This window comes from Myxine glutinosa, chromosome 13, assembly GCF_964187855.1.
Source record: "Myxine glutinosa chromosome 13, kmMyxGlut1.1, whole genome shotgun sequence".
Classification (NCBI taxonomy): domain Eukaryota; kingdom Metazoa; phylum Chordata; class Myxini; order Myxiniformes; family Myxinidae; genus Myxine; species Myxine glutinosa.
This window is the reverse complement of record NC_136273.1, coordinates 73,991,258-74,017,344: the sequence shown is the minus strand read 5'-3', so window position 1 is coordinate 74,017,344 and position 26,087 is coordinate 73,991,258. Positions and strand designations below refer to the sequence as shown.

The window sequence follows — 26,087 nt, the reverse complement described above, 5'->3', positions numbered from 1 at the left end:
ATTACAGATACCATTATATATATATATGTATATATATAATAATGCATTTATTTTATATAGCGCTTTTCAGGGAGCCCAAAGACGCTTTGACAGAGTGCAAAACATAATGCATCGCAAAACATAAAAACAATTTTTTTTTGGAATACTGAATCGAGGCTCATGAAAGAGCTAACATTTATTTCACAAACAAATCAACCAGACAAACAAAATATACAAAAAGAGGGAGCGGAAGACAAGATGGGGAGAGAAGGGGAAGCACACAACCACAACATTTGAGAGCAGGGAGAAGTGTGGGAGGGAGAGAGCTTGGGGGGAGGAGGCGTGGGAAGGGGGGGGGGGGGGGGGGAGAGGTATAAAACACAAGGGGACCGAAATTAGCGGGGGTAGAAAAGATCAAGATTTTGGATGGGGGAGGATAAGAGATGGTGGTGAACAGCTGTTTTAAAGACCTGGAGGGTGGAGTGGGATTGAAGAGAGTGAGGGAGTTTGTTCCAGAGGCGGGAGAAAAGAGGAATGAAGGAGTGAAGGTGAGCAGAAAGTCTTGATTTTGGCAGTTGAACCATAAGAGGGTTGCAGGCAGATCTTGTGTGACCTGTAGGAATATTTGGGGGACAGAGCCCAGAGAGAGCTGGGGGGGCAAGGCCAGAGAGGAGTCGGTAGAAGACGGAAAGACCACCAACCTGCCTGCGGTGAGTGAGTGAAAGGCCCTTGGAGTTAGCTTCATCGCGGGAGATTCCAATGATTCTGAACGCTTTGGTTTCAACAGCGTGAAGACGAGCTAGGTGTGAGGCAGGAGCACCAGACCAGAGGGGAGAGCAGTATTCCATAGAGCTGCGGATGAAAGCCTTGTATGTGGTGAGGAGCTCAGGTGTGCCAAGGAAGGACTTCGCACGACGGAGGATGCCCAGTCGGCAACTGGCTTTGGAGGCCAGATTTGAAATGTGGTTTTCCCAGGAAAGATCATGGCAAATAGTGAGACCCAAAAGCTTGAGTGACAGAACTTCTTGGAGAGGATTATTCAGAAAGTGGATGGGAGGGTTGTCCAGTCGGTCCTTTTGAAGAGACATCGTAAGAGTGTGAGATTTATCAGGATTGAAAGACGTGTTCCATTTGTTTGCCCAGTCTGCGATTTTGTCCAGGTCTGCAGAGAGTGAGGAGGCTGCAGACTGCCGATCTGAGGGATGAGGAATGGAGCGACAGAGAGTAGAGTCGTCAGCAAAGAGATAGAGAGGATTTTCAAGAGAGTCAGAGAGATCATTGATGAAGACCAGAAAAAGCACAGGGCCCAGAACACTACCTTGGGGAACTCCAGCCTGAACAGGAAGAGGAGATGAGAGAAACCCATTCAGGGCCACACGTTGACTACGACCAGAGAGGAAGTCCGCGAGCCATGCATGGAGATTTCCATGGATACCAAAGGAGGAGAGTTTGGTGAGCAGAGCAGGGTGCCAGACCGTATCGAAGGCACGTGAAATGTCAAGGGAGACAGCTCTAATTTCCTGTTTGGCGTTGAGGACCTCCATCCATTGTTGAGAAAGCAGAAGCAGCATGTCCAGAGTAGAGTGACCAGGTCTGAAACCAAATTGATGATCAGAGATCAAGCCATTAGAGAAGAGGAAAGATTTCATATCTGAAACAATGATGGATTCCATGACTTTGCTGATAATTGGGAGAAGGCTGATTGGTCTGTAGTTGCTAGGATCTGTTTTTGCACCTTTTTTGTGCAAAGCAGTGATGTTGGCTGATTTCCAAGCAGATGGCAGATGACCTTGAGCAAAAGAGAGGGTGAAGAGAACAGAAAGAGGGAGTGAAAGAGCGGAAGAACATGATTTTAGGACCCGTGGGCTGATGCCGTCAGGACCAGTTGCAGAATCAGAGTCGAGGGTTGACAGAAACTTTTCCACCTTGTCAGGAGGAAAGGACACAGAGTCCAGGAGCAGCTGGGTACGACTGGGTACGGTGGGTACAGAGAGGGATGGGTTTGGGACACAAGATTTAGAGGCAAACACAGAGTTGAGGCATTCAGCTTTTTCACGTGCGGAGTCAGCCGTTAAGCCATTTTTGGTGAGGGAGGGGATGGAGGGGGAACAAACACCAGAAACAGATTTGACCAGACGCTACCAGGATTTGGAAGAGGGAGACAGATAAGAGAGTTCGGTCTCTTGCAAAAAACAAGAATCAAGAACAACAGAATAAGAAATACCAGAAATAAGAAACAATAAATATTATAACAAGCTCTAAGAATAAGAAAAACAAGAATCAATAGGGAAATATTCAAAGCAAAAAGGAGGGAGAAGGAGAAGTGATAGTCAGGGGTTAAATGCTGTGGGTTAAATGTTGAATGCAGTGTTGAACAGGTGGGTCTTGAGTGATGTTTTGAATGTGGTGAGTGAGGAGGAGTCTCTGATGGTGTGAGGTAGTGAGTTCCAGAGGGTGGGAGCAGCGAAGGAGAAGGCCCTGTCCCCCCAGGATCTGAATTTGGTCCGGATGGGGGAGGTCAGGAGGTTGGTACCAGCAGAGCGGAGGTTGCGGTTGGGAGTGTGTCTGGAGAGGAGGTCAGCCAGGTAGGATGGGGCCAGGTTATGGAGGGCTTTGTAGGTCAAGAGGAGGATTTTGTACTGGATTCTCTGGGAGATGGGGAGCCAGTGAAGCTTGTAAAGGACGGGGGTGATGTGGTCACGGGTCCGGGAATGGGTGAGTAGACGGGCAGCGGAGTTCTTAATGTCTTGGAGTTTATTGGTGATTGTTGAGGGTGATACAACAACAACAACAACATGCATTTTAAAGGCCATTTTCCCTGCTAGAGCGGGGGTTAGCCTTGCGGTCCCCATGACAATCTTCTCCATTTTGCCCTATTTTCTGCATCTCCCCTTGTTAACCCCCTTGCCCGTATTTCTTCTTCCACCATCTTTAGCCAAGTCTTTTTCGGTCTTCCCCGCCCTCTGCTTCCTTCTACATTCATTTCCATCACTCTTCTCAACCAGTCACTTTCATCCTTCCTCAACACATGACCAAACCATCTCAACCTGTTCCTCTTCACAGCATCAATCACAGGCTCTATTCCCATCATCTTTCGCAATTCATCATTTGTCTTCCTCTCTCTCAACGATACTCCACACATCCACCGAGCCATTCGCATTTCCACCCTTTCCAACCTTCGTTGCTGCTCTACGTTTATTACCCATGTCTCGCTCCCATAAATCATAACACTTCTCACACATGCAGCATACACCTTTCCCTTCAGCTTCAACGACACTCCCCTCATCATCAGCACGCCACCCAGTTCCCGAAACTTCTTCCATGCACATCTCACTCTAGCAACCGTTGCCGAGTCTGATCCACCTTCTCCATTCAGCATGTCTCCGAGGTAGCAAAATGTTTTCACACCTTCCAGCTTCATGCCGTCTCCAAGATCCAACTCAACATTTCCTCCATCTGCAGCTCCCTCTGTGCACACCTTACATTTGAATGTAGCTGCCACACTGGTTGATGACCCTCTCAGACCACTACATTTTTGATTAACCCACTCAGCGCACATTGTACATTGAATGGAGTTCACTCCGACACCCTTCCTACACACAGCACAGGGCCACTTCCCAGTTCTTTCCACCTCACCACATGCTTTACCACTTGCCATCACCTTCGTCTTTCCGATATTCACCTTCAGACCTTTTGTCTCCATACATTCCTTCCACGTGTTCATCTTTTCCTTCAGTCCATCCATACTTTCCGCAATCAACACCAGATCATCTGCATACAACAACTCCCACGGTAAACCCTCCTTTACGTTCTGAGCCAGCACCTCCATCACAGCTACAAATAGTAGTGGACTTAGTACCGACCCCTGATGCACTCCCACCTTCACCTCAAACTCACCACTGTTCCCGTCCTTCGTCCTTACAGCTGTGCGCGCTCTTTTGTACATTGCCATCACTACTCTGATCAACCATTCCTCCACTCCTAACTTCCTCAATGCCCATGTCAATACTTTGCGTGGTACCCTATCGAATGCTTTCTCCAGATCAACAAACCCAAGAAACAACTTCTTCCTCTTCTCCATGTACTTCTCCTGCAACTGCCTCACAATGAAAAGCGCGTCTGTCGTTCCTCTTCCTGGCATGAATCCAAACTGCATTTCGTCGATCTTCACTTTCTTCCTTATCCTCCTCTCCAACACCCTTTCCAATACCTTCATTCCATGCTCCAATAACTTTATCGCTCGGTACGAGCCACACTCCAGAGGGTCACCTTTCCCCTTGTATAGAGGGATGAGGGTACTCAGTTCCCAACCCACTGGAATGCGGCCTTCTTTCACCACCAGATTACAGATCTCTGTCATTCTCTTCACACCCCAACTTCCTGCTGCCTTCAACATATCTCCCACAACTCCCGTCGGCCCTCCCGCTTTTCTACCCTTCATTGCTTTTATCGCTTCCTCAACTTCCTTCTCAGTTATCTTCTCTGCCGGTCCTAAAACAGGGTTACTCTCTATGTTGCCATCCCATTCATTCTCTGTATTCAACAGCATTTCCATATATCTTTTCCATCTTCCTTTAATTCCATCTGGGTCGACAACGATTTGTCCCACTTCATCCTTCAAGCAACTCACCCCCATCACATCACACCTCTCTTTCGCTATCTGCTTTGCAATCCTGAATACTGCTTTCTGACCCTCTTCCGAATCCAAGCGTTCTCCGAACATTTTCCTACATGCCTCCTGCGCCTTTGCTACCTCTTTCTTTGCAGCCCTCCTGGCTGCCTTATAACTTTCATGCTCTGCTGTTTCTGCTCCCGTACCCTTCGCCTTCTGCCACTCCTTGAACTTCTTCCTCCTCTCATCAATCCTCTTTCCAACTTCATCATCCCACCACCATGTTTCCGAGTGCCTCGGTGGTCCTTTTGTCCATCCACATACCTCACCAACGGCTCCCAACAGACAAGCTTTCATTGACATCCAACCACTTTCAAGCTCAACCACATCATCCTCGACCCTACTCAGCCTCTCTTTTAATGCCTCCCTTACTGTCAGCTCTTTCAACCTCCACACCTTCATTCTCGGTTGGTACTTCACCCGCCGAGCTCTCCTCGCACCTTTCACCCTTACGTCGCAGACAACCAAGTGGTGCTGTGAAACAGCCTCCTCCCCCGGGATCACCTTTGTGTCCCGGAGGTGCCCCCTATCTCGCCTACGCACCATCAGGTAGTCAACGGTTGTCGTCGACCCACCTGACGTGTATGTAACAAGCTTATTATCCTCTTTCTGGAACTGAGTATTACAAATCAACAAATCAGCTCCATCAGCAAACTCCAAAATCCTTTCACCTTCTCCATTTCTCACACCATATCCGTAACCCCCATTAACTCCGTCAAAACCATCCATACTCCTTCCCACATGTCCATTTAGGTCTCCTCCTACCACAACAACTTCCTCATCTTTCACGTTTTCCATCAGCTTCTCTATCACACACCAGAACGTGTCCTTTTCTTCATCGCTTCGACCTGACCAGGGACCCTAACCCTAACTCTAACCGTGAGGGTGATATATATATATATATATTATATTTCTATATATATATATATATATATATATATATATATATATATATATATATATATATATATATATATATATATATATATTGTTACGGAACCCAACATCGGCCTATGGTTCCCCTTTGAGGGGGGATTAGACCCCCTTGTTTATTGCTGACCGACGTGGTCCCTGACGCCGTACCGCGACCTCCGGAAAGGCCGGTGCACAGCCCCGTTCGTACCGCGGACAGATGTTAATTGATTGCCGAGCGGTGTTTAGCAACCGCGGCACGAACTATTACCAAGACTAACCCGATTCATAAACGTTGGCCAAATCGTGCCACAGGTGCCCAATGGAGAAATCACAAAGACGACACGGATGTGAAGAAGAGGAAGACGAAGGCAAAAAGGTTTGAAAATGCTACTATATTTATTCCTACTATTTACAGGACCAAAATAACCAAGGAAGAAGGAAAGATAATAAAATAAAGACAGAAGGAATCAAGGAGACACAGTGCAACGCTAGCTTACCTCCAGTCTTAATTATACCCAGGACGAGACACACAAAACGGACGACAATCAAACTCACACGAATGGGGAAATGAAGGCAGGAACGATTCGGTGGAAGGAGAGGAAGGTCCAACGGGAACCGGAGCTGGAGCTTGATCCCGCACGGGACGTCGGGCGGGACCTCGACGGCCACCGATGCCACCGCAATCCGGCTCCCGCGTCGCAGCGGGTCGAAACTGCGTTGTCTCAAAGCTGGTGGTGGTGGACTCCAAGCTGATGGTGGTGGACTCTCTCTCTCTCTCTCTCCTCTTGCGCGGCACGTATATCGTCTCTTCTCCTGCGCGTCTCGCATATCGTCTCCTCTCTCTTGCGCGCGTCTCGTATATCGTCTCCTCTTTCTTGCGCGCGTCTCGTATATCGTCTCCTCTTTCTTGCGCGCGTCTCGTATATCATCTCCTCTCTCTTGCGCGCGTCTCTTATATCGTCTCTTCTCCTGCGCGTCTCATATATCGTCTCCTTTCTCTTGCGCGCGTCTCTCATGGGGGCGTCGTGGTGCGGGTTATATAGGCCACGCCCTTCAACCTTCGCGAACCTACTCGACGGTTCTCCCCACGCCCTCTCAAAGCCAAACCCCTCGTTCTGGGTTGGTCGGCAAGGGCTGGCTCACTCCTCCCCTCTACGACGAGGTGGAGACACGCCTTTCTTCTCCGAGCCGACCGCGTGCTCAATGGAGGCAAATGCAGTTGGTAATAAATGCAGTTGGCAATAAAGGCTTTGGGGGAATTTGAAAAAGGGGATCTATCTATTTGAATTCGGTGCAATGGAGTATTAATTAATGGAAGACAAAGCCTTAACCAAATACACAGAATAAGGAAATAACTACCAACAAGGAGGAAATCTATGATTGGCTAACGTGATTGTATATGACCTAACTAAGGGACGCCCTTTGACCTTTATACACAACAACTGGAGGAAGGAGGGTGATATTTTTTACAACAATAAAAAAACACAATTCTCATTTCCACAACAATATATATATAAACTGAACATCAAAATAAACTTATCACTTTCATTTTTTGAAATGTGCAGCTTTACAAACACGTTTCTTCAATTGTAATGGCTGATTTATGTAACGGGACTCTTCACTTCAATCACCTGGTTGCTCAACAATGGCATGCTTGAGTGGTTCTGTGTGGGGATCTTTCCTTTTAAATAACTAGGGCATGCCCGTACGTGGGTGCAATGCCCGTACGTGGGTACGTGGGTACGTGGGTGCGAGTACGGTGACAATCCCCCCCCCTCTATTTACATGAAATGGTTTGGTCCATGAAATGTTTTGGTCCATTCGCAACGCCAAGGCGAACGGCTTGCGAGTACGGTGACAATCCCCCCCCTCTATTTACATGAAATGGTTTGGTCCATTCGCAACGACCACAGAACCCCCCCCCCCCCCCTCTATTTACATGAAATGGTTTGGTCCATTCGCAACGCCAAAGCGAACGGCGAATGGCTAAATCGCCATAGCTCGGTAACTACTTGTCCGATTAATATGAAACCTTGAAAAGGCACATCCTCGGGTCCCCAGCAATATACCTGGCAAGTTTAAAGTATATCGGACCCGTGGTTGTCGAGAAACAGCGGTCACAAACAAACATACAAACATACAAACACACACACAGAGATTAGTGGAATTATAGATAGATGACCCTCATCATGAAATCCTTCAGTTCTCGTGGTTAGCCATTCATTTACTGCTGTCTATAGTCACTCTAGAGGCTCCTGACAGGGTAAACAACAAGAAAATTCAGATGCCACGCCTGACATCTGAACAATGTTTAAGGGCAATTGGGATGCTTGAGGATGGTGTAATTCAGCGAAAAATTACCCAACGCCCTGGTTGCTCACAGCCTGCAATTTCAAACCTGGCTCGGCGTTACGGTGAAACTGGAACTGTGAATGATGGTCCACGGAGAGGAAGACCACGGGTATCCACCCCAAACCAAGACCGCTGGATTGTGCTGCAGCATCTTCGTGATCGTTTCCGCCCTGCGACGCAAACAGCTGCAGTGACAAAAGGTCTCCACAACAACCGCATCAGTGTCTCTACTGTGCGGAGGGGCTTGAGAAGTCGGGGCATGGTGGCAAGACGTCCTTGCAGAGGTCCAGTGTTGAACGCAGTGCATCGACAGAACAGACTAAGATGGTGTCTGCAGCATCGCTGCTGGACACAGCAACAGTGGAGTGCAGTCTTCTTCAGTGATGAGTCCAGATTTTGCCTCCATGCTGCTGATGGGCATCAACGAGTATGGCGCAGAGGTGGGGAAAGGTATGCATCATGCTGTATTCGCCAGATCAGTCGTTGGGGAGAACCCAGTGTGATGGTGTGGGTCGGCATTTCCACCCGTTTCAGGACACCTCTGGTCGTCATCGAAGGCAATCTCACTCGTCAGCGTTATGTCAATGAAGTTTTGAGACCTCATCTGCTGCTATTTCTCCAGGCTCATCCTGACATTGCAGTTTTCCACAGGACAATGCTCGACCCATGCTGCTCGCCTGACCACCAACTTCCTCCAGGAACAGGGTGTTGAAGTGATGCCTTGGATGCCTTATTCCCCTGACCTCAACCCCATTGAGCTTTTATGGGATGAGCTTGGTCGACGTCTTGCATCGAGGAGATCAACGGCTATCAATCGGCAAATGCTCATTCAAGGCTTGCAGGAGTAGGACAGATTTCCCCAGGACCGCATCAGACGCCAGGTACAGAGCACGTGCCAGAAGGTGTACAGCCTGCATCACAGCTCAGGGAGGACACACACGATATTGAGGGCTGCTGTCATTCTGTCCTTGACTGTTAGGAGTGTTGTGTCCATTCCTGTGTCATTTTGTTTTGACTGTATTCAGGTGCGTGCCTTTGTATTGCAGTGCTGTGACTTTTGTTGCACCACCCCTTGTGATGTTCATGCTTTTTGGGTTTTTGTGATTGAGGTAACCTCTTGTTTATTGACATGTGTTTAGTAAAGATAGCTGAACTTGACATGTGTTTAGTAAAGATAGCTGAACTTTACCTCTATGTTCAAATGTTTTTCATTTTTGCTTGGAGGATTTCAATGAGTGTCCTTCTAAAGATTTGATAAGTTTCTTGTGATGTTGAGTATATATATATATCGTTATATACATATACATATACACACACACACACACACACACATATATATATATATATATATATAATAAACAGGAAGTAAATTTCTGCACGGGGCTCGTGCGAAAAAATTCTGACAAGCCGGGACTCGAACCCAGGAACCTCATCACTTACGCGGTGACATTTTGGATTCTTCGTCGAATTTCACAACTTTTCTGTTGTTTCTTGGAAAAATGTTTTGATAAAAATATAAAAAAAAGAAGATAATAATCTGGAGAAGTTACCTCTTTCTATCCATATAAAAATCTCAATTTGGTCTCTGTGGTCATATTTTCTCGCTAAGAGAAATGCCTCCAAGTGTCTGCTTTTGCCAGAGCCAGTCACATATACGTATATATCTTCATATAGTTTGGTGTTTTCCTTTTTTGATGATATTGGCATTGAGACATTGGCACCCCTCCTCTTTTTATATATTTTGTTTGTCTGTTTGATTTATTTTTTTTTGTGATAAATGTTAGCTCTTTCACGAGCCTCAATTCTGTATACAAAAAAAACAAAAAAACTGCTATGTTTGTAAATAGAGTTTTATTTCATCTTGATAAATGATATTTCGTTGCAGACAATATAAAGATTTCAGGTCATCTAATCACACGAGTAAAGAACCTCCAGAAGATGGCCATTCCAACCAAAACGATAGAGGTCCGACAAACACCTGCAATGCCCAACTTCAGTTTATTTGCTTGCATTGTTTTTTTATTAAGGAAATAATGGAGGTCCGACAAAACAGCCTTGTTTACTCTTCTTCAACTCAGGTGGACCCATCAGGAGAATACCCGCATGTGGTGACTGTTCTCGGTTTCATGGACAGCTTTCATCTCATCGGCGGCATCAACCTGCCAAAAATCGTGGTTTGCTTTGGCTCAGACGGGCAAAAGTATAAGCAGCTGGTTAAGGTGTGGTTGCCTTGGCAGTTTTGTGGTGAAACTAGTTATCGAGCACAAGTAATAAATTTTCGATCAACTTTAACTCGCCAATTGATTGTGTTGGATCTTAGCATTCTTCATATAAAGTCAAAGCTAATTGCAATATTGTTGATTATTTGGCCTGCACCAACTTGTGCTTCAAAAAAGGAATTCTCTACCTTGTATTGCAGTAAGTGGTGGAAGCCTGTTTTTATTGTGGTAAACTCCTGCTGTCCCCCAAGTGATAATATGACATTTGTTCACAAGCGTTACATGAAACCTGTACCTTTTGGTTTGTTGTTGAAAAGTTTGTGAAGTCTTTGAGCGTGTTCTGCAGGGTAATGATGATCTTCGACAAGATGCGGTGATGCAACAAGTTTTCCATTTGTGCAACGGGCTGTTAAGCACTGATAGAGAGGCACAACAACGGCGCCTGAAAATCCGTACATATAAGGTGAGGTGAAGATGTTTGAGAAATCCCAATCAGAAAACCTAAAAATGGCATATGTCATCATTGAGCTGAAGATTGAAAGTTATGGTTTTTGCAGTTTCAGTATTTCTTTATCATCATCCCTGATAAAGACTGTCTGTGGGAGATGCTTAAGGTGGTGGTACTGAGTTGGGTCTATGCCTGATGTTGGCTTAATGGTTGAGGTGACTGGCTTAAGATCTTAGGGTCTTGAGTTCGAGCCCCTATCATGCCGTTGAAATAACACCAGGTGGGTTAACTCAGTTTGCCATCCTTCCGAAGTCGGCAAAATGAGTACCAGCTTACTGGGGTAATACGTCATTCGAATATCTTGCGATGGAGTGACGACCCATCCAGGATTGTACTCCTTAGCCAATGAAACTGCCAATGAACTTAGCCAATGCACCTCGTGGTGTGAAGGAATGGATATTGTTGTTATTACTGAGTGGGTATCCAGTTATATCTCTCAGGATCAAATATATAGGGACAGATGCCCTAATCAACTCTGCAAATGTTTATGATCTTTCCAAAAGGACGATTTTACTTAAGGAATTAAAGATGTAGTAACATCAGGTGTAGATGTCGCCAAGCTGTAGCAGCAGCCAGGGCTGAACAATCGGCAGCTTACCTTTTTATCACCACCCACCACTCCCTCCTAAAGGTGGTGCCTTTGACCAGACAATCCGGGTTGCTCGAGTGGTGTGAAGGGACTCTTCCCTTGGGAGCATACCTGGTTGAAGGCACAAAGAATGCCCACACACGATACCGACCGTCCGACTGGACTGACCAGAAGTGCCGTAAAACCATGAACGTAAGCATGATCCACAAACTATCTTCCACCCCAGCTGCGGTAACATTAGCAAATGGTTGTTCTTCTATATCCCTCTTCACATGCTGGACTGTACATCGAGCTGTGTGTGTGTATATATATATATATATATATATATATATATATATATATATATATATATATATATATATATATCTATATCATAGTAATGTGTGCTAAGCTGTGCAAGTGCCTGTGTATGCAGTGGTACGACTCTGCGTGCTTTTTCAGGAGGTCCAGGGTAAATCAGTTGAGTGTCGACAGGCGACGTACTCTAAAGTTCTCCAGCACTTCCGGCCTGTGTTCCGCCACTTTTTTCTGGAGCGTTTCCCTGAACCGTGCGCCTGGTTTGAACGGCGCCTCGCCTACACTCGCAGCACTGCCACCTCATCTATAGGTACCACCTCCAGCAAGTGGATACAGAGGATCGAGATGAGAGGCACCATGTGTCTAATCAATGAATGGTCACCTTGCCTGAAACTCTTGAGTTGTTAGTTATCAACCTCACATAGGGTCCACATGCATATTACATACCTATGAGGGAGAGGGATAGAGGAAAATTTCTATGGTCGGGAGGTGGAATAAAACCACCGTTTAGAGGCCATTTTTCCCCGCAAAGCGGGGGTTGGCCTTTTCGGGGACCGTGGTAGTTGTTGTTTTTTGGTCCCCTTTTTGAAGCAATGTTTTACGGCCGGATGCCCTTCCTGACGCCAACCCTTTTTGCCGCCTTCAACGACAAACAGGGAATTACCAGTGAACTGGTACTCAATTAGCCGACCTCGGAAGGATGACAAGCTGAGTCAACCCCCCTGGCATTAATTCGGCGATCGACCGAGATTCGAACCCAGGATCCTAGGATCCTAAGCCGGCACCCTAGCCGCTAGCCCAACACCAGGGATTGTCGGGAGGTGGAATAGAGGAGAAAAAGAAGGGAAGAAGGAAATAATCAAATCGCACTTTTGTACATATGTCGATTGATCCAAAATTTTGTTTTTGGTTGTCTAACCAGGTCATGATGTTGATATCAGTAAAATGTGACATTACTTGGGTTATTGGAAAATATCACATTATTTGTTGTTCAATATGCACAGTAACTCCTTCTACACTTTGGGTAGCAACCATTTTAACTTTAAAATAATAACCTGAACTTTGTTTTGTTCCACAGTGGCGTATATGTTGGGCCTGGGGGACCGACACGTGAATAATATCCTTGTGCACGAGAGCACTGCGGAGCTGGTGCACATAGACCTTGGTAAGGGATCGGTCTTGGTGCGGGACTGGTGCACATAGACCTTGGTAAGGGATCGGTCTTGGTGCGGGACTGGTGCACATAGACCTTGGTAAGGGATCGGTCTTGGTGCGGGACTGGTGCACATATACCTTGGTAAGGGATCAGTCTTGGTGTGAAACTGGTGCACATAGATCTTGGTAAGGGATAGGTCTTGGTGCGGAACTGGTGTACATAGACCTTGGTAAGGGATCGGTATTGGTGCAGAACTGGTGCACATCGACCTTGGTAAGGGATCGGTCTTGGTGAAACAGCCGTTCATCACACGTAGACCTGGCGGAGAAGGCTCGGATGTATTAGTCTTAGCCATGAGAGAACAGGTTGTTCCAAGGTCTTTGTTGGTGGTCACAGAATGTGTGGCATGAGAGACTCGTGTATTTAACCTTCACTTGTGGACTGACAGGTTGGCCTAAAGGTGCCTAGCCTTGAGAGGGCCTAGAGGCTCTAGAGTTGGCCTCGAGGTACCACCTCTACGATGCCTAGCCCAGGTTTGAATGTCGGACCAGTTATAAACTGTCATCCTGGTTTATCACATCAAGGGTGATCCTGTGTGTGCCGTGTCCCACGCACCCAGTGATGCAAACCAGGAGCCACAGGCTGCACACAAAATGATGATGACCTTCACTTGTCACATAAACCTCAACTTTAATAACTGAATTTGATAACTAAAAACTTCAATTTGCACATTGAGATGAAACAAAAGTCGAATTTTTGAAAATCTGGGAATTCTATGCGAGGGAGTCGAACAGTTATCCGCCTGACCAGGAAGTGAACCTCGGCACAGTTTTGAGCCCTTTTCTCTGATGCTTCCAACCAATCACGTCTCCCGCTCCCTCATCCCACAGTTTCTCGATACCATATCTTTGGCTGCGAACCCTTTTGAAAAAAGGGATATCTTTTGTCTCTCCGTCATTATATAATAAAAAAAATAACCACATTTAGAGGCCATTTTTCCCCGCAAAGCGGGGGTTGGCCTTTTTCGGGAACCGTGGTTGTTGTTGTTTTTTGGTCCCCTTTTTGAAGCAATGTTTTACGGCCGGATGCCCTTCCTGACGCCAACCCTTTTTGCCGCCTTTAACGACAAACAGGGAATTACCAGTGAACTGGTACTCAATTAGCCGACCTCGGAAGGATGACAGGCTGAGTCAACCCCCCTGGCGTTAATTCAGCGATCGACCGGGATTCGAACCCAGGATCCTAGGATCCTAAGCCGACACCCTAGCCACTAGCCCAACACCAGGGTTCAACCATATCTTTCGTTCTCGTTCAACCATACCAATCACGTCTCCCGCTCCCTCATCCCACAGTTTCTCGGTACCATATCTTTGGCTGCGAACCCTTTTGAAAAAAGGGATATCTTTTGTCTCTCCGTCATTGATGTTACTAATTCAATGCTTCATTTTGACTAATTAATTTCACTTGACACCATGACAGAAAAACAAACGACTTACATTACGCACCAAATGCAATTCGGTTTAGAAACATCTCGTCAGCGTGTTGTCGAGGCAGATATGTTTAGTCAGCGATTGGTTGTGAAGCATGACGTCACTTGTGTGCTTGTTTATCCACGACTGTTTGTGTAATGTACATTATGCCACATCACCATACATTTAATCTGCGGGCATCTGCTCAAAGCGGCATCCCATCAGGCGAGTTTATTAACCTGATGATGAAGGGCTGGTCCCAAACAACACAAATGCCTCGGTATTTAATCGAACGAATGAAACGCTCACGTGTTTTGTATGGCTGCATGGCCAGGTGTCGCATTCGAACAAGGCAGGATCCTTCCTACTCCAGAGACTGTGCCGTTCCGGCTGACTCGAGACCTAGTGGATGGAATGGGAATCACCGGTGTGGAAGGGGTGTTTCGTAGGTCAGCACCTGTTAACGTGTCATCACAATTCACTTCATCTGTACCTGGTTTATTTTTGTCATCATCATCAGTCCTGTAGGTATATAGTTCGATGAATAGTCTATATTTTGGGTTGGCATGTTTAGCGCTCCCATCTCAGTACCTAGTTCATGATGCTAGGCTTGCCAATTGAAATCCCATATACTGTGTTGATTTCTTCATTGTTACCTCCGCACCGCAGGTGGATGGAAGTTATGTTTCACCCCTGTTTCCAGATTCGGACGGAAAGTTGTGTGGACAGATTCGGATGAAATTTGGCAGATATAGCGTATGTGATAAGGAAGAAATTATTCAATTTTGGTGAAGATCCGGATTCGGATCCGGCTACTAGAATTTTTTAAGTGATTCTTCACCATTGGGAGATCAGGCCAAAAACTATACATAGCAGGATATCTCAAAACGTTGTGGACGGATTTGGACGAAACTTGGTGGGGAGCTTGGGTGTGTGACATGGACGATTCGATTCAATTTTGATGAAGATCTGAATATGGATTCAGATACGAGAATTATTTAATTTTGAAGTGATTCTTCACCATTGAGAGATCAGGCGAAAAGTGATGTATAACATGATATTTTAAAAAGTTATGGGTCGAGTTATGACTAAATTAGGTGGAAGAGTTGGTTTGGTGACAAGAACAAGCCAATTAGATTTTGGTTCAGGTCCGAATCCAGATCCGACCTATCAGTGGGATACAAAACATAAACTGTTCAGCCTGGCGGAGGTGTGCGCTCTTCCGAGTGCCCTTCTAGTACAGTGTACCAATGTCTTTGTCCTCATTTAATACTGAATATGGGCAAGCTCCTATCGATGGCCTTGCATCACTGAAAATGAATAAACAAGAGGACGTGCCTTTGTGTGTAGGTGCTGTGAGAAGACCTTACAAGTGATGAGAAATAACCAGGAGGCTCTCATTACCATCGTTGAGGTGTGTGCTTCCCAATAACCATCCCACTGGTAATTTGGGATGCATCCCACTGGTAACTGGTTACCTCGTCGTGTTCCTGTCATGTGGACAACGTTTTGTTGCAAAGCAGTGAGATGCTCGTTAAACATGTTGAGGAATTTTTTTAAAATTAAAATTCTAATATCAGGAATACCACAGCACTCTGGAGACATTAAAAATTGTTTAATATCTTCTTTACTCTCACACACAGGTCCTCCTTTATGACCCTCTATACGAATGGACTATGACTCCCCTTAAAGCCTTGACGCTGCAGGGCCGGGTGGATGAAGACCCAGACATGCAAATGACAGATCCAAAACTAAGAGACCTACAACAGCCTGAACAGAAAAGGTCTGTATCCAAATTGTAGTGTTGTCGTGCAATAGCTTTTCACGCTTTGAACCGCTCTCATTGGATGATGTGGATGTCAAAAGTCGTGCTTTAAGATATTGGAGCTTTTCTCACCACCATCACCCAACGTGCATCTCCAGGTCGGATTCTAAACGGGTAAACCAGGTGGCAGAGCGGGTGCTACTGCGGCTAGGAGAGAAATTGCGCGGTGTGGAGAGCGGTTCCGCGCTTTCTGTGTCTGGCCAGATCAACCTACTCATCCAGCAGGCTCAAGATATCAACAACCTCAGCTGCCTCTTCCCAGGGTGGAAACCGTGGGTTTGACCTCTTATTGGGATGTGATTGAGTCAACTTTTGGTCACGCTGACGGGCACGTTTAGTGTGAGCAAAACATCAACGATCCCTGTTATTTGAAGCATCACGTCAATGTTATTAACCCTTGCACTGCCAACAAGTTGTATTTTTATCAAATTAAACTTCACGAGCCATACACAAGTAGTTCCTCACCCAATATCTACCCCTGTCTACCTGCATGAATTCACCTTATCCTCGCAATGTGCCTCATCCTCATGACGAGTTGACGTGCCAGTGGCACAAGCGAAGCAGATTTGCACATTTGATTACAGTTCTAGTAGACTGCTATTTTTAGTGCAGTAGTTTGAAATGTTGCTTCTGCGCTTTAATACAGACACAAGCTGCAACCTTTCGGACCCAGTTCTGTTTATATTTTGCAATAAAATAGTGAAATACGTGATGGCAATTTGTCGTCTTTGTTACAGGGCGTACGCATCACAAGAGTAACACGAGCCTGCTCTCGGCCATTGAAATCTAGGCCGCAGGCATTTCAAGGTGGGATGAAAAGATTCTTCCTGCTCGTAACGCTTCAACAACCAGTTATATCTAACACAGGAAAGGTCAAAATACAAGGAAATGGCAGCTTGCACTGGTCTAACATAACATTGGCAGGCAGGTTAGGCAGATGTATCGAACAGGTGTTCCATCATGGTGGTGACATCGTCGATATTGTATTTTAAGTACTTGGCTGGGGTCTTGGAAAAAGGCAGATCTCCGTATCTACAGTACAGAAAGAGAAAAATAATATTATATGTATTGGAGAAGATTGAGGAAGGGTGTGCACAAAAGCAGTTGAGCAGGTGAAGGTGGAGTAAATGTGTGCGTATAGTACCTTTCAGAGAAGATGCGATAGCTGCTCAAGACGAGGCGTTTGACCTCCTGCCGAAGGCGAGTGCGCAGTTCCTGATCTGGCACAGCCCAGGTCTTCTGGCTACGGCACACCTCCTCCAATCCATCATTGAAACCCTGCCAGCAGCAAAAACACTTGCTGGGAGGTGTGTGCAAAGAACATGGAGCCTTTTAGGGAGGCAATCTCTTATCTTTCACTTTGTCAAGAGAAATGGTGCATCGTAGCTTATTCATAGCCGATCCAGAAGCCTATCTCTTGCAAGGCATCTAAAGAACGTCACAGATTCTTTGAACCTTGCATTCTGCTTTACTCCTGCATTTGATTCCTCTTCTGAGGGGCCTAGGTCAGCCTTAATTTCAAACTATGGCTTTACGATACAGAGCGTTTGGCACAAAAGCTCATCGACGAGTGTTCCTCCAGTCATGATCCTCCTTATCCCAAATGGACAAACTATAATTCATAGCTGAAGGTAAAACTGAGCCATGTGACAAGGTAGGAAAGAACACAAAGTCTGTGCTTGACGTTTCCTCACGGAGGCGGTGTGAGACGGTTTCAAATACTTGAGCACAAAATACACAACACCAGCGATAACCAGGGCACAAGCACAAAAACGATCAAGTGAAGCGCCCAAAGAGTAATCACTGTTTTATTTTTTTTAATCAGCCGCTGGCGACCACCTCTTTCTGGTGGCATAATCCTAAGTGAGGTCAATTGAGTGGTTCATTTTCCCTCGTGTCTTCCCAGTATGTGCATTACCGTCTCGCCACAGTCCTTGCTGGAGCATTCAATGCGTGCTTGCAGCGATGGCAATCGAGTAGGAAGGAGGAACAGCATGAATGGATTGCATTGGAAGGCCACAATTTCCCGGAGACTGTTGGCACCTCCAGCCATGTCTCCCAGAATAAGCACGAGAGCTTTATGCACAATGGACACCCCCTCGATTCCACGTGAGTCAGTGATCCACTTCTGAACAATATATATATATATATATACTTTTTGAAACACGAATTTTTCTTGGAAGATCTTTATCATACGTTTTTAGGTTTGCTTGACAAATACCTGGGATTCTGGCCATGATGTCCCATTGGTCAGAAATTTGCACAATTGTATTGGGCACCCAAGAATAATCGGTTGGGATTTGCATGCAGTAATCCCCTCAGCGTAGGACCAGCTCAAAGCTGTATTTCACCACCGTGTGTGTGCCAGGCACCTCTGTCATCTCGCTTCGCTACCCCGGGGTTCAATGCCATCAATTTCAAAATCCACAAAGACATTGCCAAGTGAAGACTACCAACGATCGCATCCTCACCTAACGATTCCATGCTCTGCAGCATTCACCTTTTCATTCACATAACCCACATTGTGCGTATCAGGTCAGCACTACTTCAGCTCCGACTATGTGACGTCACAGCTTATGGCATACCTCGATGACCATGTGCAAACAAAGTGACTCGTAAAGGGATTTCAATGGCAACTAGAAGGGCACTTGGCAGAGCGCATACATCCGCCAGGCTCAAAAGTTTATGTTTTGCATCCCACTGATAGGCCAGATCTGGATCCAGACATGAACCAAAATCTAATCGGCTTGTTCTTGACATATAACCATCTCATCCACCTAGTTTTGTCATAATCGGTCCACAACCTTTTTGAAATAACATGCTCTACTGTATATCGTTTTGGCCCCATCTCTCAATGGTGATCCTAGGATCCTGGGATCCAGACATGAACCAAAATCTAATCGGCTTGTTCTTGACATATAACCATCTCATCCACCTAGTTTTGTCATAATCGGTCCACAACCTTTTTGAAATAACATGCTCTACTGTATATCGTTTTGGCCCCATCTCTCAATGGTGATCCTAGGATCCTGGGATCCAGACATGAACCAAAATCTAATCGGCTTGTTCTTGACATATAACCATCTCATCCACCTAGTTTTGTCATAATCGGTGTTAGATCGGATTAGATCCCTGGTGTTGGGCTAGCGGCTAGGGTGCCGGCTTAGGATCCTAGGATCCTGGGTTCGAATCCCGGTCAATCGCTGAATTAACGCCAGGGGGGTTGACTCAGCCTGTCATCCTTCCGAGGTCGGCAAATTGAGTACCAGTTCACTGGTAATTCCCTGCTTGTCGTTAAAGGCGGCAAAAAGGGTTGGCGTCAGGAAGGGCATCCGGCCGTAAAACATTGCTTCAAAAAGGGGACCGAAAAACAACAACAACCACGGTTCCCGAAAAAGGCCAACCCCCGCTTGCGGGGAAAAATGGCCTCCAAAGGTGGTTTTTTTTTTTTTTTTCTCAATGGTGAAGAATACAACAACAACACCAACAACAACATGCATTTTAAGGCCATTTTCCCTGCTAGAGCGGGGGTTAGCCTTGCGGTCCCCATGACAATTTTCTCCATCTTGCCCTATTTTCTGCATCTCTCCTTGTTAACCCCCTTTGCCCGAATTTCTTCTTCCACCACCTTTAGCCAAGTATTTCTCGATCTTCCTGGTCCTCTACTTCCTTCTACATTCACTTCCATCACTTCTCAACCAGTCACTTTCATCCTTCCTCAACACATGACCAAACCATCTCAACCTGTTTCTCTTCACAGCATCCCTTGCATTCTGCTTCTGATTCAGAATTCTCATTCTTCTCATTTCAGATTTCATTTCAGATTCAGATTATTTCTTCTCATTCATTTCAGATTTCATTTCATACATTTCATAGATAGCATTTCAGATTCTTCTCCTTCAGAATTCTGTTCCCTTGCATTCTGGAAAATGGTGAAGATTCGCATACAAATTTCGGTTCTGGATTCGGCTCTTCACCAAAATCTAATAGATTCATCCTTGTGACACACCCAACCTGTCCACCAAGTTTTGTCCGAATCCGTCCATAACTTTTTGAGATATCCTGCTCACAGACAGACAAACAGATATGGGTGAAAACAACATCCATCCACCTTCAGCAGACGTAATGATGGAACTTTCTATGATACAAACTTCCTTTGATATAGTTATGCTTTCAAAAGCACAACAATATACAAATCTCAACACACGTATATTAAGCTTTTTTTATTTTTTAACCAAGGCCAAGAACAGGTTAATTATAATCGGTGGAAAGAACAACGCGATCCTTTACCTTAAATCTCTCCTTGATGAGTTGTCGCTCCTTGTCTTTCAGCTGCAGCTCAAACAAAATGAATAAACAGTCAGCTGATGATCAAAGACAACCGGAACTTGAAAAATCATCATATTTACAACTAGAATGGCACTTGGTAGAGCGCTGATTAGTATGTTTTGTATCCCACCGATAGGCCGTATCTGGATTCGGATCTGAACTAAAATTGAATCGCCTTGTTCTTGTCACTTATCCAACTCGTCCACCAAGTTTTATCACAACTCGGCCACAACCTTTTGACATATGTTGTATGTCCATTTTGGTTGCATCTCTCAATGGTGAAGAATCACATTAAAAACTGAAGGATGATCACCACCTTTTCGGAGCAAACCTGGAATGTCGTGCAAATAAACATTTCCATAAAAAGTTATAGCACAACAAAAATCATGCTGGGTCTCCGGGACCCATGTATGCCACCTCGGGTGAATGATAAATCCACAGGGGAGGATAAATTGGTAATGTTCTCTAAAAAGACACAGGTGAATTTAACAATCCTAACCACCTCCTCCTGAATTAAAGTTCCTTGTTAAGATTTTGTCGGGTTTTGTATTTGTGTGCAGCAGAATCCCGTCTTTGCTTTGTCTAATGTAAAGATGGCACTTCAGCATTTCCCATGAAATTCATAGGACGGAACGGTGATGCGAAACTCCACCAATGGATGCTATTTCCATATTTACCGACATAGACAGACGTTCCCCTGCCTGGCGGACATGTGATAACGGTAACGCGCTTGCAAGATTTTGTGCCCGGATAACTTCGACACAAATCTACACTGTTAAGAAACGAATCAGCATATCGGAATAGTACCTAAATTCCCAAAAATCAAGACATGCTTTTCTGATGGCGAAAATACAGAAACCGCCGTATGGGTTGTTACAAAAATACGGAGTTCCGTGCTATAGGGAAGGAGTTTCACCCATGTGTTGACTTAACATCCCAACTAGTACTTAACATCCCTCCTATGTAACAACACACACACACGTTAATTTTTTTGCTCTGGTGAAGGGTAAAGCCCAAAATGTCAGCACCTTGTGATCCTTCATGGCAGATTACTCCAAACATTTCATTATGTTTGTATTCTCATGTACCACCAATGCATGCCACTAGTTTTGTACTAGAATTAGCAACCACACAATATCTGATGGAGTTCAATGTTTTGAAGTGCATTTCTGATGTCCTGCATTGCTTTACTTTGTTTCTTTGAAGTTCGCAGCTCACTGCAAAGACTGGTTCCGACACTTTCCAACCGAGCACAACTCAACCGGCCCACGATAAATTTACTTCCTGGTGTCTATAATTGCCTTATTCATTATTTTCCTAGCAGGAAGTGCATTTCCTGCCACCGGCTCTTCCATTAGCTTCAATTTAATGAAATAACGACACAGTTGGTACCTCTTCTTACTTTAACCGGAAATTTCCCTCAAACTATCCATTATCAACTCCATCTGCTGTTTGTGGAACCTTTTCTCAGCTTTGTCTGATCTCACATTCATGAAGATTCAAAATGGGTGGCTGAGTAGTCATATGTCATGTGACATTACATTTGTGTGCGACCTGCCTCACCAAGCTATGTAAACCCTTGCTTTTCTTCATCACTGTACATTGCAAGTCCTCTGCCGAGACTTTCCAATACACAATGGTATAGGTAGTTCCAAAGTATGAATCACCTTTAATATTGTCGTGTCCCGGGGGTTAAGACCCCAAGAGGACGAATGGCCAAAACGAGCTTTACCTCCGAGGCGAATACCCAACTTGGCGGTAGTGACACTCGTGGGAAGGTTCTAGGTCTTGACTGATCGGGAACACACGCAGGGGTTATCCGATCCTCACAGACATAGATGGGGCAGCAAAATCCACAATACCAGAAAAGTAAGATTCGACAAATAATGATTTCATCTATCTATAATTCCAGTAATCTCTGTGTGTGTGTGTGTCTGTGTGTCTGTGTGTTTGTTTGTCTGTGACCGCTGTTTCTCGACAACCACGGGTCCGATATACTTGAAACTTGCCAGGTATATTGCTGGGGACCTGAGGATGTGCCTTTTCAAGGTTTCATATTAATCGGAGAAGTAGTTACCGAGCTATGGCGATTTCTTTACCAAACTCCGCAAGCCGTTCGCTTTGGACCAAACCATTTCATGTAAATAGAGGGGGGGATTGTCACCGTACTCGCAAGCCGTTCGCTTTGGCTTTGCGAATGGACCAAACCATTTCATGTAAATAGAGGGGGGGGGGGGTTGTCACCGTACTCGCAAGCCGTTCGCTTTGGCTTTGCGAATGGACCAAACCATTTCATGTAAATAGAGGGGGGGGATATAATTTTAGATATATATATATAGTACGGGCATGCCCTAGTGAAAATAAATGCAAGAGTAATACAAACAAGTAATACATACAAGTCCTTCCTTGGCACACCTGAGCTCCTCACCACATACAAGGCTTTCATCCGCAGCTCAATGGAATACTGCTCTCCCCTCTGGGCTGGTGCTCCTGCCTCACACCTAGCTCGTCTTCACGCTGTTGAAACCAAAGCATTCAGAATCATTGGAATCTCCCGCGATGAAGCTAACTCCAAGGGCCTCTCACTCACTCACCGCAGGCAGGTTGGTGGTCTTTCCATCTTCTACCGACTCCTCTCTGGCCTTGCCCCCCCAGCTCTCTCTGGGCTCTGTCCCGCAAATATTCCTACAGGTCGCACAAGATCTGCCTGCAACCCTCTTATGGTCAAACTGCCAAAATCAAGACTCTCTGCTCACCTTCACTCCTTCATTCCTCTTTTCTCCCGCCTCTGGAACAAACTCCCTCACTCTCTTCAATCCCACTCCACCCTCCAGGTCTTTAAAACAGCTGTTCACCACCATCTCTTATCTTCCCCCATCCAAAACCTTGATCTTTTCTACCCCCGCTAATTTCACCCCAATTCCACTTTTTTGAAATGCCAACTTCTGTCCTGGAAGTCATTGGTGTCCTTGTGTTTTATACTTCTCCCTCCACCTCCCCCCCCCCTTCCCATGCCTCCTCCCCCCAGGCCCTCTCCCTTCCACACATCTCCCTGCTCTCAAATGTTGTGTTTGTGTGCTTCACCTTCTCTCCCCATCTTGTTTTCCGCTCCCGCTTTTTATATATTTTGTTTGTCTGGTTGATTTGTTTGTGAAGTAAATGTTAGCTCTTTCACGAGCCTCGATTCAGTATACAAAAAAAAACGAAATAAATGGTGAGGTAAAACTAAATTCTAACTGAGGGACCCTCCACACAGACACAGAGACACGACAAGAGAGGACAAATAAAAGAAAATGTGTTTGTGTGGTGCATTGGCCGATACTCAGCCTGGCGTCCCCAAACCGCCCTCGCAAACCTGGTTGTCGTCGAATTGGAGTCACCGCACAGTAAGCGCACAAGATGGCATGCAGTCTCACCCATAGTAGCCTACGATCCGTGGAGCAGCGGCCAAAATCCTTCCTCGTCCGATCGTCAGGATCCCTCGGGATCCGAACACTCGCCTCGCCAGTGCGCACTGCTCAAAGTACAGCCGCCTCCGTCGAAGGCACAGGGAGAGCGATATAAAATGCGATCGTCCACTATCAAAGCCAGGACCAGAAGGGAAAGGCGACCACCTCCAATGAATGTCAGGACCATGAGAGAGAGAGCAAGATGGTGCGACCGTGTCTCTTTTCCTTTACTCTCGAATCTTCTACGATGACGTCACACTAACCAATCCCCACGCCCCACCACTTCAGTTGATGGCCACGACCAATCGTCATCTTCCGGGCGGGGCCTCATGGCCGTGCTTGACGCCCAATGATGAAGGTCAAGGCATGGCCTTCCCATCACATTGGTGATGGATCGGATAACCCCTGCGTGTGTTCCCGATCAGGTAAGACCCAATGTGGCCTTCCCGGGACAAATCACAGGGCAATTGCACACTGGGGTTTATCCTTAAGCCCTACTTAATTAGCATAGCTCCACCCCTCGTATGGAGCCACATATATGATCTTACCCGGACAGTCGGCCTAACTTAATTTACATTGAGGTGAATTCTTCTTCTTTGCGACACTCAGAGCATTCTAAACCTCCACGATTCTATCTTGACTAAGGTATTTCATCCCTACCCCAAAAACATAACAATATGAACCTTCTGACCTAGTGTCTGTCTCTCTTATCCAATTGGCATGGAACGATAAAGAAAAAATAAAAACCGACGTGTTTGTCTAGTCACTGCGAGCACATTGTCATCTGAGTGAGCGCAACAAGCCGTACCTTGCCTCCAGGCTGAAGCATCGGCATATTTCGGTCGGAGATGTGATCCAGCACTTTGTTCCAACTGCAAATGCAAGAGGAAAAGATTGTCTATTACAGAAACTTGATCCAGGAGATATCTAACCGGTTGAGGCAACCAGCGGTGCACCAATCCATTGCAGGAAGAACATGAAGTGAATCATAAAATAAAAGCATTGTGACTAACGGTATGAATAATGTTTAAAGTTCAATTTCCAGTCGTCATTATGCAGCTTGTGGTTAGTGACAGTGAAAGGCAATTACAGGTTGTCTGCATGTTACAAGTGCAAGACACGAGGAAGTAAGAGTCGATTGAGAAAAATAAATGGGAACAAGGAAGGAAGATGGAGAAGAATGCAAAGAAGGTTGGGAGAGAAGGATGATGTATCATTGGTCATTCTACCATGCCTTTTACTATGCAAGATTAGGACTCGTGGAGAGGCCACATGACCTGGAGCAAAAAGGTAAATAACGAACAGTGCAGTTGGTCATAACAAGCGAGGGAATGGTCAAACAGGAAGAAAAAAAAAAGGAAGAGGGGAGGAAACACAGTAACCTGCAAGTACGAGCATTGTTTGGTTTGTTTGGTTTCAGTTTGGATTTTTGGAGTTTAGCCATGAGGAAGTAAAGAGAAGAACACGTGTGTCCTGGAGGAGTTGGGCTGAGGGAACAGATGGAGTGAGACCAGAGGAGAGGTGGTTTTAAAAAAAACCCCAAAAAAACAAAACAAAGGCTGCTGGGATTTTGTTTTTTTGCATACATAACAAGAAGAAGGCTCTGGACTGATGTAATAAGTGGAATTTGATTATGTCTGAAAATAAAGCGCTGTAAACCTATGGTGCCGGTTGTACCTGTGCCGGTAAAAAGCAAGTTGCACGTCGATCAGTTCCTCGTACGTCCTCTCCAGGTTTGGCTGAGTCAGTTCGACGAGTTGCAGCAGCTCAGATCTGAAATATCACCACCATCAGATTTCCTCGATTAAAAAAACCCCCAGAATCTAACATTTTTGTTATAAATCTTTTTCAAACATCAATGAAATCATTTTGAGACTTCCAAAGGACATGTCTGCACGTGGTAGGAGGGGAGAGTATCAAATGCAATGAACTGCAGGTGGACATGGATAGAGAGACGTTCCACTTTTCCACTGCGGTTCATGCCCGCAGCATACCTCTGATGAGCTTTCAGGGTGTAATTGTAGTTGTTGATGAGAAACACAGCTCTGAGACCAGGATCTTCATACACCTTTGCTTTGCTTAGCAGGTTCAGCTGGAGATTTCCCAGCACCTTGGCTGCACAAAGAAATTCAGAGTGTGATCCGACACGCACAAGAACAATCTCACCACTCGCTCTCCACAATAGCACTCCCATGTACCACACACCGTTTCTAGTTTTGGGGGATGTGGGTCATGTTGCCTTTTCAAATTCAAGGCCAAACTGTGTTTTCCAATGCCATTTTGACACGCATAATCATGGGTTTTTTGGTGATGGCAATGAAAGATGTG

The 26,087-nt window shown here is 45.6% G+C and overlaps 2 protein-coding genes across 6 annotated transcripts in view; one reads left to right on the top strand and one right to left on the bottom strand.

Moving 5' to 3' along the window:
* The window catches only part of ATM (ATM serine/threonine kinase), a 224,399-nt gene extending 207,706 nt beyond the window's left edge, over nt 1-16,693 (top strand). For both annotated transcript variants that reach the window (XM_078767645.1, XM_078767644.1), the window contains exons 55-64: nt 9,804-9,883; nt 9,997-10,137; nt 10,484-10,600; nt 11,277-11,426; nt 11,676-11,841; nt 12,610-12,696; nt 14,491-14,605; nt 15,507-15,570; nt 15,800-15,939; nt 16,080-16,693. In XM_078767645.1, coding sequence (XP_078623771.1) covers nt 9,804-9,883; nt 9,997-10,137; nt 10,484-10,600; nt 11,277-11,426; nt 11,676-11,841; nt 12,610-12,696; nt 14,491-14,605; nt 15,507-15,570; nt 15,800-15,939; nt 16,080-16,263 — 1,244 coding nt within the window. In that variant the 3' untranslated portion in view covers nt 16,264-16,693. The remainder of the gene's footprint in view (nt 1-9,803; nt 9,884-9,996; nt 10,138-10,483; nt 10,601-11,276; nt 11,427-11,675; nt 11,842-12,609; nt 12,697-14,490; nt 14,606-15,506; nt 15,571-15,799; nt 15,940-16,079) is intronic.
* The window catches only part of EXOC7 (exocyst complex component 7), a 40,127-nt gene continuing 29,796 nt past the window's right edge, over nt 15,757-26,087 (bottom strand). For all 4 annotated transcript variants that reach the window (XM_068100569.2, XM_068100571.2, XM_068100570.2 and 1 more), the window contains 6 exons: nt 25,754-25,874; nt 25,437-25,532; nt 24,568-24,631; nt 20,272-20,313; nt 17,126-17,259; nt 15,757-17,013 (listed from right to left, as the gene is read on the bottom strand). In XM_068100569.2, the coding sequence (XP_067956670.1) occupies nt 16,911-17,013; nt 17,126-17,259; nt 20,272-20,313; nt 24,568-24,631; nt 25,437-25,532; nt 25,754-25,874 (560 nt within the window). In that variant the 3' untranslated portion in view covers nt 15,757-16,910. The remainder of the gene's footprint in view (nt 17,014-17,125; nt 17,260-20,271; nt 20,314-24,567; nt 24,632-25,436; nt 25,533-25,753; nt 25,875-26,087) is intronic.